This window comes from Camelus ferus, chromosome 16 (genome assembly GCF_009834535.1).
Source record: "Camelus ferus isolate YT-003-E chromosome 16, BCGSAC_Cfer_1.0, whole genome shotgun sequence".
NCBI classification, from domain to species: domain Eukaryota; kingdom Metazoa; phylum Chordata; class Mammalia; order Artiodactyla; family Camelidae; genus Camelus; species Camelus ferus.
The window spans coordinates 30,177,613-30,193,200 of NC_045711.1; the positions used below are offsets into that span (position 1 = coordinate 30,177,613).

Consider the following 15,588-nt stretch of genomic DNA (forward strand, 5'->3'; position numbering starts at 1 on the left):
AGTTTCCAGTTTTTATCAGTCAAAATGAGCCTCATTTCAAAGTTCAGCTGCTTTAAAAAAAAAAAAAAAAGTTCCACTCTGTTACTTTGACACAGTGCAGAGTCAATAGAACAGTTTATTCCAATGAAGTACTCCACCCAAATGACTGCATAATGTGCAAGTATTTATTTTTATTACTCCTATCGGAAGGTACTTATTTTTGGAGAATGGCCAGGCATTTTGTGATCCATTCTTTCCATTCCTTAAAGGCTTCCACAGGTTTTGGCAAGTTCACATTATCCTCACGACTGTGTTTTGGAGTAACTCCAGGTGTGTCAGTGGACTCATCATCAATCCACCTCACCAGCGCCTTGAGAAACAGAAAACAGACTCATTATTTTAACACAGCACAGCACAACTGTTTCAGGCAAAGAGAAAACATTGGCTCCTAAATCAACTTAATCTAAACTAGTGACTTATGTTGCCCCATGAAGATGTTCCATCTGATAAAGATGGTGACATAAAAAAACACGTGATGCCAGGCTGAGTGGAAGGGCGCGCACCGAGAACGCCAACGCCAACCCTGAGTACAAATTACAGTTACAAATGTGCACAGGAGAAAAGATTAGAAAGAATTACACTGATCCTCAGTTTTGTTTTGTTTTTTACAGTGGGGAGATAATTACTCTCTTTTCTCAACTTGCTGAGTGTTCCACAAGGCATTACTCTGTGCTGTTAACGTGATGTGTATGTCTCTACACCAGTTACGTGTACACATAGGTGTGGTGAAGACACACGTGTAGATGTGAATTGTAGTCACACCCACAAGTAGGAGCATGACGTGTACTGACACGTTCGTGGGCTTATGTGGACACACGTACATTCATTCACACACACACTTGAGATTAGGTACTTTCCTTCCTCCTTAAAATCATCCCTTCCTCCTAATGAGTATCGTATGGTTTTTCAGCTTGAACTCTGCCACACTTACCGATACGCTGCTCTGCAAAGTCAAGCTCTCTGGCCCCAAATGAGCGGGAAATACAGAAACCTCTTCCACTGTTTCTCATTGAACTCTAAGTGTAAGGCACTCAGAGGCAAGTCAAAGTCTTTAAGAAAGTTACGTCTTTGCAATTTTTTTAAACCACAGCTTCCTGCGTACCTTTGCACTCATCTCCTCCCATAAATCACCTCCAGAGAAGCGCCTGATAGAAAATGGTAGTTTGCTTGCTTATAACCACTTCCCCTTTTGACTCCCCCCCCATTTACTTTGTATCTTTCTTGAATGCTGAAGCCGACAGCACTCTGCAACTTGCGTAAACAGATGGGGCAAAGGTTGAGGGGGCGCCGGTCAGCTTCTTCCAAGTGGTTGGAGCCCTGCATGAGGCACGCAAGCCACTGGCAGTGTCGAAGTCCAAAGATATGTCCGATCTCATGGGTCAAAGTCTGCAAGACATTCACATGGAGGCTTACAGCACCGTCATCAGCAGCAATGAGTTACACCCCTGCTTTCTCTTGCTTTTCTAAGAAACAAATTTATAGGAATCAGCTTCTTTACCATCATCACTAAAACCTCAATCTGCCCAGACTTAGTCCCTATCTTCCCTAAATGCCTTATTGCCTTCCTCTCTGTACTTAATTACTTCCCCTAGACCAGGGTTCCTCAACCTTGACACCACTGATGTGTTGGGTGGGATCATTCCTTGGGCTGGGCAGGGAGGGTGGGGAGGGGGAACAGGGGGCCTGTCCTGTGCACTGCAGGAGGCTGGGTGAGGAGGGGGAGGGGTGCAGGGGGGGCCTGTCCTGTGCACTGCAGGTGGCTGGGTGAGGAGGGGGGCAGGGGGCCCTGTCCTGTGCACTGCAGGCAGCTTAGCAGCATCCCTGGCCTCTACCCACTAGATGCCAGTAGCACCCCTTCCCCAACTGTGGCAACCAACAGTGTCTCTAGACATTGCCAAATACTCCATGGGTGGCAAAACCACCCCTGGTTGAGAGCCACTGCTCCAGACCAATGGGGTACTTGCTAAAATTTAGATTCTGAGGCCCTTCCTCCAAGATGCCGAGTCAGCAGGTTGCTGGGGTGGGGGTGGGTGTTGATCTGCACATGACAAGCACAGCCCGTGATGCTGAGGCAGGGAACATACAGTTGACCCTTGAACAAAGAGGGAGTTGGGGTGCTGACTCCCCAGTCAAAAATCTGCTGGAACTCTACAGTCAGCCCTCTGCATCCGCAGTCCTGCATCCCGGACCCCAGCCAAACTCGGCTCCTGTGGTACGGCAGCACCTGCTGAGTACCTATTGGTATTTAGTGGAAACACACACACACACACACACACAAACACACACACACACACGGACCCGTACAGTGCAGAGCCGTGTTGCTCAAGGGTCAGCTGTACTTTGGAAATACTGTTCCATTGGGTGTGGTTCTCAAACCCCAAAAAACAGGACTGGTGAAGGCTGAAAAGCCTTTGCCTCTGGCCACGAAGAAAGGCGAACATGAGGAGATAGGCTTTCCACAGAGCGGGGGGGGGGAGACATTAGGAACCACCAGTGGGACGACTGCTGTAGAAGGTGGCCTGCTTCCCGAGAGGAGGCCCATTCTCCTCAAGAAGCCAGAGAGCAGGGGCCCCGAGGCCCCGGGGAGGCAGCTTTTCTCAATGACCATGGCAGCTTGAAAAAGTAGGTTCACTACTCATGCCAGAATTCTGGAACTAACAGTGAGGATGTGGATACAGCCAAGTCTGCCTGGAACTAACAGGACAAAGAAACGTGGCACAAATATTGTAAATTTCAGTATTAAGATATCCATTTAAATTGTTTTAATTGATAACTTCACTCAAGCAATATCCACCAAAAGTGTAAAAACGATACAAACTCGTTGATTCTATTACCTGAAGGATTGCTGATACATAAATTCAAGGAATTAAGATCTCTTTAAAAAAAAAAAACCTCCTCCTGTTGGACTTGGATTGTTTGAACAACTCACCTTACAGGACCGAAGCAGCAAAACACTAGTCACTTCGGGAATGTAATAGTTATCAAAAACCGAATAGTCACTTGAAGATTTCTTCTGCAGCTTCTTCACTTTGCCTTCATAGTGTGAGCTGTAAAAATCACTGCCATACCTGGCAAAGCTGAATATTCCCACACCTACAAAAAGGGGACAAGCAACGACAGAGAGTAAGATTCCAGAAGGAAAGACTGAGAGAGCCAGCTAGGGACCTGGCCAGTGGGTGCACATCTGTACTAGTGAGTGCGCGCGGGCTCATGGGCTTAAGGTTCGCCAAGACAAAGAGGACTTTTTACCCCAGATTTCCCGATCAAAATCTGCTACCCAATTTGCTCTGCCCTGTAAAACTCAATGGTCTTGAGGTCAAATTCTTGAGAAACTGGAAGTTCCAGAGAACTTTTTTCCCCATAAAAGAAGTCTTTTTCTTAAACAGTCCAATCAAGTACTCCAGAAGGAGGAATGGCAGAATGATCACATGACCCACAGGCACTCACGATTTCACTCGTTCTGGACACAATAAACATCCCCCGTGCCACGTGTGTCGGTGAGGGCTCCATGTCTCCCTCACGTCATGCCACAGAGGAAGACTGCCCGGCCACTGCCCTGGATGCCTCGGCAAACACATTTGGACCAGGCCTTCAGACAGAAGAACCTATTCCGTCCTACCCCTCTTTAAACACAGCACAACTCTACAGCGTGGCTGGTTCCACGTGCCCAGAACAGACACCCTTGTGTCTGACCTCCTGTGACACTTGAGCTTGTTTCAGCCATCTCTGCATATACGGAGAACAGATTCTGATGCACAGCTCATTCTAAAGGGGGCTGACGGCTTTATGACTTGACTTGTTGACATCATTCCTTTCCCTGATGCCTCTCTTAGAGTTGTTATTCAAAAGTAATACGGGCTTTTTTGTTAAGGAAATGAATTCACAGTAAGTCTGCCCAATCTAATTCCATGCAAAAAGAAGGCTCCTCACTGCACTTTGGTGTTTGAAATTTAGGGGAAGAAAGCATTCTGGAATCTAAGAAAAAACTAAATCTATTCGTGTTACATGTGGTCTCCTCTGACCAAACCAGCATAGGCGTATTTCACTGTAATTCCTTTAGCAAGAACATTGTTTCCTTCTAATAGTCCAACAAATAGATTATTTCCTTTAGTAATTAAGTACTTCTCCATCTTAAAATACCAATCTTTATAAACTTGGAGGGCAGAGTGACTTGCAGTAAGATACGGTCCCACTGCACGGCAGGTCAACCCTGTCTCTTCCTACATCTTCTTTGATGTCATGCGATGTTTAAGACATTTACTGAAAAAAAAAATTAAAGTACAAACATTTGGGGGGAATGCTTCCTGATCTCCTTAAATACATAAGACAAATTAGCTAACAATATCTAAATAAATGCATTGTTTAAAACATATTTTAATGCTTCCATCTCAGGTTAATAATAAAAGGGGAAAGAAAGATTTAGCTCATACAAGTTCATTTCTGAAAGCGCGTGCAAAAAAATCAGGAAGACAGCAGTGACCTAAGTCTCTACGAGTGTATTGACAGGGTCGTGGGGAAGGGGGCTGTAAGAATATAAATGGAGAAATGAGGATGAAGGGGTAGGTGGGAAAAAGAGGCTCTGTAGTGCCCTGTGCCTCCACCTCTGATGAACGGGGAAGAGATGTATTTAATAGGAAGAAATACTCGTCAGTGAGGGCTCCCCACCGCCAATAAACCCTGAGGCCAATGTAACATCCAGACAGTCTGTAAACTCTGTACTCATGAAGTTCAGTGCCTGGTAATTACTCTCACCCCCAGAATGCTAATGGACAACCACTCTCCTTAGTTCACTGGACTTTTCCCCTTCTAATCTGTCTCAGATCCTTGGAGGATGGAAGCAGAAAAATAAAAGCAAAAATGGAGGGGAAAAGAGAAGCAGAGAGAAGGCAAAAAAGAAAAAAAATAAAAATAGGCAAAAACATGATTCGCTTCCAGATCGTCTCCCACCCCCAGTGTTACTATACAGGGTTCCCGATGAGTCAGTTTATTTTCTCTCAAATCAAAGACTGAAATTGACTTTTCAAAAAAACAGAAAGTAACAAAATGTTATAAGACACAAGCTACGCCATCAATGCAGGAAGACTACCAAAAGAGTTGAAAGACTATTAGCAAGATTTTCACTTACATTAATGATAACTCAAATACCGTTTCTTAATCCACCTTGCCACTGAATTACTCACATTTACCATCTGTGGTGCTGAATGCCTATATACGTGCCAGGCATATACACACGCTTTTAATGCATCACCATTTTCATTTAAATTATCTCAAAATGACACCGTGAAAGAGGTATTATTCACTTCAAGGTTGTGCAGGCAGCCGACGGCCCACCTGGAGAGGAACCCAGATCATCAGACTCTACCAACAGCGCGCTTCCCACTACAGCACGGCCCGCACGAGAAATACCACAGTCTTAAGTATCAAAATTATAACTGGTTGGAAGTTTTTTCCCCTCTTTCAACATCTTCAAATATTCTCAAACTGGGGAAGTTTCTACCAACAACGTCAAAAAGGAATACCATCCGTCAAAGAGGCCTGTCCAAAGACAAAATTCCAGGAGTCTCTTGGGTAAAGATCGATCATCGTTATTCCCACAACACAGAAAGCATCTTCAGGTTTCCTCTTCTTTAAGAATTTCAGGATCTGCCCTATTTAAAAAGAAATGTATGTATGAGACATACACACACACACATTACTCAATTCCAACGGTACAGCTGTCTGAATCACCTGCGTGAATCTGCAGGTTCTGCGTGCTATCGTTGATTCTAAAGGAGCACCTCGTTGCAGAGATGGGAACCGGTTCCAGGAGTTTGACTCTCAGGCCATAGAAAAACGCTTCGCAGTAGCCCTTGAGCCATCTCACATATTCTTCACTGATACTTCTGGTGTTTCCTAGAGACCCTATGATGTGCAAAAAAATTTAAGACCAATTTTAAGATGATCAAAATATTCAGTCTTTACTACCTCTGTCTCTAATAAGAAATTTGGAATTAGAAACAAACGAACTCTAAATTTTCAATACACTTTTATCATTCATGGATGTGAATACGAGTTAGAAAGAAATATAACAACCTCTTTCAAGGCAGCTTGGCTACAAATCGTCCACCACTGGAGTGAATGTCAAAAATGATGATAAAAACTGCCTGCTTGAATGAGATCAACAACCCACACTCTCCCTGGCAAAACCAAACCAAATCTAACGTATTATCGATATATACCAATGCACTGTATATAAATACTGCATTTCTCTGGAGAAGGTGTCTTTCTGTAAGGATCACTGAAAAACTCTTCAAAGTCTTGGGGAGCCTCAGGATGGGAGTTTATCCAATCTGATTGTGAATGCAAAGTAATGGGTCCAAAGAGATCACTGTCTGGCCGGAAGGCTTCGTTCATCAAACGGCGCTGCCCAGCATCTAACTTCTCATACTGTGACGCAAGCGCTGGGTTCTTTGAGATGAGAGCTGTTTTTAGTGTCTGTTCAGAGTGCCGTACTGTTTGCATCTACCACAAAGACACAAGCAGTCAAATATAAATGCATATCTGTGCTCGTGACTTTAACCCACCTGTCCTCCAATTACATTTCTTATTTCTCTCTAGAATGGAATGACTAATGGATTGCTAATGCCTTGCAGTGACCACATCAAATTACTGTCTGCTTTCCCCATTTCTAATCAATTTCTTGGGGAGGGTAATCTGAAAGAGTGAAAAGAAAATCATGAAATTCCTTCCTCCATCTTTTAGGGAAACTGCTCCCATTATAAAAACTAGTAACCATAAGACATGACCTGATTTCCCATTTCCTTCTGTCATCTGGGTAATAAGAACAATATTACGAACTGACTCATTACAGCCACATGAAAAATACTCACCCTTTCCAGTGTGACTCAAAGATGTTCACGACAAAAAAAGAGAAGTAATGTAAGTCCTGCCATGTCTGTAATTTAACTGCAGGCTGATACTATACCTCAGCCACTGAAGTTTACGGTCTCAAAGTCATGTCATCCTGGGGAAGACATCCAGTGACTAATCAAAAGCCACACTCACAGTGACATGCCTCTTCCATTCACACCATGTTCCTATGTAGAGATTTAATCCTTCCGTCTAAATGGGTCCAACAGCTTTCCACCATAAGGCTTTCTGAGTTAGGAAAGGAAAAAAATTGGTCATCACTGTCTGGGACCTATCGTATTTTCTAATTATCTAGGTTTTTCCAGTTTAATGACAGACGATTGAAGGGAAATTTTAAGCTAACGGCTGTTCTGGCTGGATATCTGAATTCTGGGATTCCAGAGTGTGGAAGAAATTCCAAAACAAAGATCTCTAGCTGTCAAAACTCTCATGAGCATAAAATCTTCCTCACTGCTCCACAACTGGGCTGAAATGTGACTTCTACAGGACAAAATGTCAAGCAGGATGTGCCCTCCTGTATTTCTACCTACATTTAGGGAAAGGGAGGTTCCCACTGAAGCTTTTGCTTCACGAGGACAGGCATGTCTGGGCCTGGTCGGGAACGTGTTGTGCGGCTGCCTTAACCCTAACAGTAAAAAGGCAGCGTGAAAGGTCAGGAGGCCTCCTCCAACCTCCCAGGTCTCCTCTAGGTTGAGACGTGCGGGAGAAGATGGAACCACGGGAAGCATGACAAGGTCGCTTCATGGGGATGGAGGCCTGCAATGCCGTCAGTACTCAAACCAGCACGTCTCGAGCAAACCGGGACAAGATGGTCATACCGACTGGTCGCCTATGGCGACTCGCAGCTTGGGCTCAGGCCCGTGCAAGCGCGACCCGGCCCCCAGGTGGCGGGTGGAGAGGGGGATCCCCGCCGGGGACTCTCGCTTCGTCTTTTCTCCCCAAGGAAGACCGGGCCTCGCTCCCTGGAGACACCCCCGCCCCCGCTGTCCTCCCCGCTTCCGCCGCGGCTGCTCCTCCCACATCCTCATCCCTCCCCACAGCCCGAGACGGTCCCCATGCTCTACAAGCAGGCTGCCCCGCCAGGAAGCCCCAGCCCGGCTCTGACGGTTCCGCCGCACTTTCCTCACCACGCCAGGTGTCAACGCCGCCGGCCCGCCTCCCGCGGCGGCCCTGCGCGCCTGCTCAACGCGCGCTGCGTCTTGCCACGCCCCTTCGCGCAACGCCCCGCCCCACCGTGTCACGCACGGCTCCTCCGAGCCACGCCCCGCCACGCCCCCACGCCCCAAGCCCAGCCCCGCCGCGCGAGGCCATCTGGGCCCGTGTACCCTCGGGCCGAGAAGGGTCACGAGGGGGCGACGAGGCACCGAAGTCAGCCCCGGCACTCGCCTTTTCCCGCCTCGCCCTCGCAGGGGCGCCGCCTCCGGTCTCTCCGGGGCCGCTCTCCGGCCGCGCCAGGTCACGGGGAAGCTGGGGCGAGGCGGCCCCGCTGCTGCCTCGGGCCACGCCCTCTTTTGCCGGGTTTGCTTGTTTGTGAATGTGCTCAGCGGGTCGTGGGTTTGAGAAGCGCCCTCGACGTGACTAGTGTAAGCAGCTGGCTCGGAAATAAGTCAGCTGCGGCCGCAAGTTGACGCACGGCCTCGGCTCGCACTCCCCGGTGCCGTCACCCGCTGTACTTTCCCTTTATCTGGTTGCAGCCTGTACAGCCGCCCGGGCTCGGGGAAGTGCCGAGTGGTGGGCTGCGCGGAGGCGGTGTCCGGTGCAGATGTCACCGGCAGGATATCTCTTCTTCCAGGGATGCGTCCCTTGGTGTCTCACCGGTGCTGAAAATGCCAAAATGCGTGTGCAAGAGAGAGGCTGGGAAGTAGAAAAGGGCTCGGCCTCCTTAGAGGATCTCAATTTCGTAAACGTTGAGTTTTTCAGGTCAGTGATCAACACAGCCTCTTGTTTGTGCCCCTCCCCCGCTCTTGACATCTCAAAATTCATTCTTTGACCATAGTGCCCATATCCACCCTTACCTGAACCCGTTCTTCAATAAAATGTGTTCATACCATGCCTATTCTCAGAGTTTCAAACTGAGGACAATGGTGCATCCTTCTTACCATACCTGAGAACTAGTGGGCTTTCTTGGATGTTGTGCCTTGTACTGAGTGCCTACCTCCGGATATCCTGAGGTAGCACAGAATCTAAGATCATGGTCTGTGTTTGAACCCTAGAACCCCTAATTGTTAGCGCGTGCCCTGTGTCTGTTATTTAACCTCTTAGGTACCTCTTCCCTAGTTTGTACAACAGAGATCCTAATAGCACAGATCTTACAGAGTTTTAGGCATCAAATGAGTTACGTTGGATGTTTTGCCTGTTGATTGAATGGCCTCCTGACAACCTGAGAGGTCTCTTTAGCTCAGTGTCACCTCTTCCATAAAACTCTCCATAACCCCAACCCCACCCAAGACAAAACTCCCTCTTCTGCAATGCTCATCCATCTCCTTGTTCTTACTGCTGTGAGATGCTGGAAGGTAAAGACTTTCACTTAGGGTATCTGGAACATAAAGGTATTCATTCAATCACTTGTATTCATTAACAAGAATTTTTCATTTTGCATTTAAACTGTTTAAATTCATCTTCTGGGAGGGCGGGAACTTTGCAATTGCCCCCAAATCTTAGAAGGATACCACATTTCTGCACAGTCTCAAAGTATTTAAATATTTATTTTTTTTAAAGCCTAGGACCTTGTGGTTTTTTAAGCTTTTTTTTTTTTTAAGAATAAAAAGATATTTTCTATTACCAAGGATGCCAGAATAATAGGTGGTGTGGAGAAAAAGTCTGTATGATAAGAGGAACAAGTAAGAGCTGACAACGTTAAATCTGGGATAGGATTCTAAGATTTTTTTTTGCCTGTTAACTCGTATGCAGTTCCAGAATGAACCATAGTATATCTACGTTTCTAAGAGAAATACAGTTTCTCATTTTTAGAAATGAATGTGTATGCCAATCATCCAGGTTGTTCAAAAATAAAATTTGTAATGAAATTAGAAGGCTACGGAATGGGGGAAAGACATGCAAAATATATGACAGACGAAAAGAATTTTAATGGCTTTTACAAATCAATAACAAGAGATGCCTACACTATTGATGGGAATGTGCAGCCCCAATGGAAAACAGTATGGAGAGCCCTTAAAAACTAAAAATAGAATCACCATATGATCCACTAATCCCACTCCTGGGTATATATCTGGAGAAAATTCTAATTTGAAAAGACACATACACTCCAGTGTTGGAAGCAGCACTGTTTACAATAGCCCAGACAAGGAAGCAACCTAAATATCCATCAACAGATGGTTGGATAAAGAAGATAGATGGACAGACACACACACACACATATACATATACAATAGAATATTACTCAGCCATTAAAAAGAATGAAATATATTGCCATTTGCAGCAACAAGGATGGGCCTAGAAATCATCATATTAAGTGAAGTAAGAGAAAAACAAATATTATATGGTATCACTTATATGTGAAATCTAAAAAAAAGGATACAAATGAACTTTTTACAAACCAGAAATATACTCAACTTTTCCTTCATGTTTTTCCATCTATCACACTGTAGTACTCTTCTGAAGTTTTCATCAACTATTTTTTCTTTTGAATATATATTCAAACATTCTGTTCTTCAATAACCCAAAGCCCTTTCTTGTTCTGATTGTTTATTTTGCACCTTTTTTTTCACTTCATGGGTAAAAGGCCTTCTCTTACCTCTCTACAGATATTAACTGTATCACTTTTGAAGTTTTGTTCTGCTGTTTCCTGAATGTAGATCTTTTGCTTTTATGTTAGAACTTTCCACAAACATCTGGTGATCCTTGGCTATCTGTTAAGATTTTATCATACAAAAAGCTGGTTGATGGTTTTGTGGGGATGAAAGCAGCTTATTCACTGAAGTTTCACAGATGTGAGCTGGCAGAGAACCAGCTGATTCACTAAGGGGAGATCCCCCAGTGTCTGAACCTGCGACAATCCTGTTTTTCCCAAGGAAGGATCGTTTCGTAACTGACTGCCAGTGTTCTAGAAGCAGGGCATTGTAAGCCTAGGAGTCCCACTAATGAGAGTTCCCTTTATGTGCAGCTTCTGAATCCTTAACCCCTTTGTTTTCAGTCTTAGGTCTTAACTGCCCAGAATGACTCTCAAGTCTCACAGTCAACCCATTTTTAACATGAGAATATGCTAAGAGGGTGAAGAGGTTTCAGTCATTCACCCGCTAGTATGAATTCATTCCTGCTCACTTTGCTTTTCCTCTAGTCCTTGTCTGATATCAACTGCTCTGAGGAAATGGAAGTCCAGTTGATCAGGAAATGAGGAAATGTGGAAACTTTGAGGTCGCAGAGTCCCTCAGCAGGAGATCAACTCAGAACAGATAAGGCAGACTGGGGAGGGTGCTGTAATCCAGGGCACTGGGAACTGGATGACACAAGGGAGGTGGAAAGATGGAAAAAAAAGTTAACCTAGGTTTAGATTGTGCTCAGAGCCCGGGCTCTAAGGGTAGAGCAGAAGCTGACTTGTTTTCTCCCTCCTGCACTGCAAAGACCTGCACTCAAAGACCCAGAGCTCAGGTACAGTCACGGCTGGACAGCACTGACTCTGCAAGTGAACCTGAGGACCCAGTCACCCAGGGAAAGACGGTTTCCAGGGAAACACATCCTGCATCCAAAACACCCAGCTTATAAATGATCTTTTGGACCCTGTCCCGCTTGCAAACTGAAGCTTGATTTGCCTGTAACAGGCCAGCTCCGGCAGTGCCAAGGGAGAGAGGCCATTAGCAGAAATGAGAAGCAAGAAATCTTTTAGTCCATTAGGTTGAAAGGGGATTTTTCTATCTTTGATTATTTATGATTTGTGACTTCAGTTACTGTTTCCCGGAACAAACAAAATGTAACAGTCCTACTTCAGCTTCCTCACGAGCAAATAGATGCCTGTCATCAATTATGCTGCAAACTGCTAAGCAGTCTGTCCTCAAGGCCTTTGGCGCTTGCTGTGGCCTCTTTTCATAGTTCTTTGATGTTTTGTCAGGCAAGTTATTTTCTGTGCCTCAGACAGTTTCCAAAAGCTGCTGCAGTCTGGTGTGTGTGTGTGCGCGCGTGCACACGTGCATATATATATATATATATATATATATATATATATATATATATACACACACATATGTGTGTTTCTGTTTTGCAAATGAATATAGTAAACTCAGTGACATGAGCAAAAGCAGACTTTGCTTCTTACTTTAAGAAGGTCACTCCCTGAAAAATAGGAATTGGGGACCTCAAGGTTCTCCTGTGGCATCATTGAGGACTACTTGGGTGGCACCTAAGAAAGTCAGCAGGAAGTGGGGAGGGAAGGCCGGATAGAGTGAGCTCGGGGACCCCTGGAGGATGCTGTGATCCCCCTGCTAACTGCCCCAGCTTCTGCTGAAGGATGACATGGTCATGCATGTGGTCTCCGCACTGTCGCTGCATCTGAATTTACAGTTTTTCTTTCACGTTCCCCTTTTGCAGTCGCCAAGAAGACGGGGGGAGGGGATAAATGAGACACAAGTGAAAGAGGAAGTGTCTCAGCACGAATGAAACATAAAACAGCCCACTCGATCCATGACCTCAATGGAAATACAGAAGACTACCTCTGCGGCCTTTTAGACTTTCTCGGGGAAGGGACAGCTGCTGCCCAGAAGCAACCAGCTTCCCTCTGGCCAGGTCATCATGGTCACCTGCCTGGAGGTGGAAGGAACTTGTGAGGGGAGGGTAGTCGGATGCGCCCAAGGCAGGGAAGGCCTCCTTGCCTTTGGGTGGCCCTCAAGGCCTCTTCCGCAAGCTGGAATGCACTTAGCTTCCCATGGAGATACCCAGACTGTGTTCAGAGCAGGTGTCATCCAAGGGGGCCACCCTGGGACCATGAGCCCAGTTCACTTTCCAAGTCAGGCAGCAGCTCCCCAGTGAACACCTGTGGGGGCAGCTGGTGCTGACTGAGGGACAGGGAGGGACTGACAGCCCTCTGAAGGAGAGGACAGGCTTGAAGGCAGATGACAGAGGGCAAAGGATAAAGCAAGGGTGGTGCAGAAGAGACAGGAAAGAGCGCGTGGGCAGAGGTTAGAAAACACGTATTTCTTATGCAATGTAAAAATACATTTCTGCTGGTGTCCACGTATTGAGAGCCAGGACTGAGACATACTTACAATAGAAACATTCAGAAGGCCAGGAGAGTGGACAAAAGAACAAAAACACTCCCAGTCCTGCCCAGAAATAACCTGTATGAACAGGGGCTAAATGTTTCGACTTTTTCATAGCCTGCACTTTTTAACATAATTGTAATTTGACAGAACCTTGAAAATTATACACACTAAGTTTTCAACCTATCTCTTTCTCATTCCAGAAAGAATACTCAGCCTCTAAGGATGCACACTGATAATCTGGAAAACCTGAAAATGAATGATCATCATTTCAGTCAAGTAAATGAAGTTACAATCTCACAGTAAAATATTATGTGGTTGTTAAAAAGATTGATCTCATACTGTTATTCACATGGAAGGATGTTGCCAAGATCTGGCTGAATTTTTTTTTAAAGTTTAAAAAATAGTATATATAACTTGAGCCCATTCATATAAAAACATGGGTGTATGTGCCTAGTTTTATATTTTTTAGAATTACTCATTTTGAGAAAACATTTTATGTACTGATTGATATAAAATATATCCATTATATAGTGAGTGAAGAGTTACAAAATGTATACATAATATACCATTTTGGAAGGTGACATTTCTAGGTACTGATTGGCATGTTATATATAGATATAATTTGTGACTATAAAAAAATACACAGTACACATATTAAATACAAAATTTACATATCCATTTTACATGTGCGTATAAAAACAAGCTTAGAAATGTATTCTGTGCTTTTTAAAAAGATAATTACTGTATTATATTTTAAACAATACTGTTATTTCTATTGGAGGGGAAGTAGTGTTTTGGGCTGAGTCTTGGAGGAGTTGGACTGGCCTGTGCAAGACAGTCCGGCTGGAAGGAACAGCACGTCCCCAAGGCACAAAGTCACAATAAAGCGGGGCACGTTTGTCGGCCTGTCGTCCCTGGCATCTAACACCACGGCAGCTCCCTCCTTCTGAAATTTCGTCCTGGCTTTTCTGGGTCACTGTTCTCTCTGGGCTGCAGTGGCTCCGGTCAGGCAAGCAGACCCTGGGGGCCCTGAGGGAATGAGGCCCGGGACAGCGACCTGGGCTGTGCTGGGCAGGGACTCCGTAGAGATTAAGAGGATGAAACCGACCTCGTTCGTATTCTCTTGGAGGCTCAGGTCCTGGCACCAGGGGAAAGAGAACTTAGAATCCATGGCACTGGACTTGGGTTCAAGTTGAAAGACCACCACGCCCTCAATGGCCCATCTCAGATGAGCTACTTCGCCTCCCTGAACCTCAGTGTTGTTATCCATAAAATGGGGCAATCACCACCTCTCCCCCGGAGGGTTGCTGAGAGCATTATAAATAAGCCTCAGAAAAAGCCCTTGATGGCTAGCCATTTTGTTTCCAAAAAAGCTGACTCCAGTAATAACAGCATGACAAAACCCCAGAGGCGAAAATGCAAAGCCCTGCTGTTTCCACAGGTCATTTTTTTTGGCTAAAAAACCAGCGCTCACGACAAGCTCTTGTGATGGATCCTCGTGGTTGGACACGTCGGTCACCAGTTCTAATTATGGAAACGCTCTCTGACAAAACAGCCGGTTGACGTGAGTCACTGGGGTGGTTGGAGTCTCCAGGCCGAGAACTCTCCTGAGAATGGTTTGCAGAGATGTGTGTTGTCAGGAAGAGAAAGCAGTGACTGATAATCATTTTCACCCAGGAGGATTCGCCCACAGGCCAGACAGTCACGGGCTTGTCACACAGCAGGTGTTAAGAACTTGCCAGGGTCTCCTTCCTTTTAATTTTCTGCGTCAACTTCTTCTGGATTTTCGCCTGTTTGGTCTCTCCTTTGACAGACACACCTCTGCTGATTCAGGATCCGGCCTGGTAACCTGGGTGAAATGTTTCAAATGGCAATTCAAATAACTTCAGTCTGATCGTAAAACGCAGACGGGAGAAGAGTCTGCTTACTGTGGGCGGTGACAGAGTGGCTTCAGAAAGGGATCAGGCTCTTCTTGACGGGCAGGGTGTGAGAGGAGGCCATGACGTTGCTTTTCTTTCAAGGGCGAATATTTCTCCCTCCTGAATATTTGGATTTCTTATCTGGAGGCTTCCTCAGCTTGTTTTCTGAACAGTCAGCGTGTTTGATAATGTGGAAAGCCTCTCTCTGCAGGATTCCGTAGCGTGGCCGTTAGGGACACACACATGCAAGGCTGTCCCCAAGACCGGGCTGAATTTTTTTTCTTTTAAGTTTCAAAACAGTGTATATATAACTTGATCCTATTTATACAAAAACATGGGTGTGTACATGTGTTTCAAGAAGATGTTGGCCAAAAAAGAAGCAGACTCATGGATAGAGAGAACAAACCAGTGGTTACCAGTGGGGATGCAGGGTGCTTATGGGGATGGATGAGCGGAAGATGTAAACTACTGGGTGTGAGATTGGCTCAGGGATGTATTGTACAACTTGA

General features: G+C 45.5%; 1 protein-coding gene across 3 annotated transcripts; it reads right to left on the reverse strand.

The window, feature by feature from the left end:
• Window positions 1-97: 97 nt before the first annotated feature.
• Window positions 98-8,129, reverse strand: AMZ2 (archaelysin family metallopeptidase 2). Of its 3 annotated transcripts, none has more exons than XM_032457016.1 (8): window positions 8,076-8,129; window positions 7,004-7,176; window positions 6,258-6,540; window positions 5,767-5,940; window positions 5,559-5,687; window positions 2,969-3,132; window positions 1,249-1,425; window positions 98-349 (listed from the first exon to the last, which is right to left on the reverse strand). In XM_032457016.1, the coding sequence occupies exons 3-8, from the start codon at window positions 6,538-6,540 to the stop codon at window positions 194-196; spliced, it is 1,083 nt and encodes a 360-aa protein (XP_032312907.1). In that variant the 5' UTR covers window positions 7,004-7,176; window positions 8,076-8,129; the 3' UTR covers window positions 98-193. The 3 variants fall into 3 exon arrangements, with proteins under 3 accessions (XP_032312907.1, XP_032312906.1, XP_032312908.1); XM_032457015.1 differs by having other exon boundaries at window positions 6,909-7,176; XM_032457017.1 differs by having other exon boundaries at window positions 7,084-7,176; window positions 8,076-8,123.
• Between the last annotated feature and the right edge of the window lie 7,459 nt (window positions 8,130-15,588).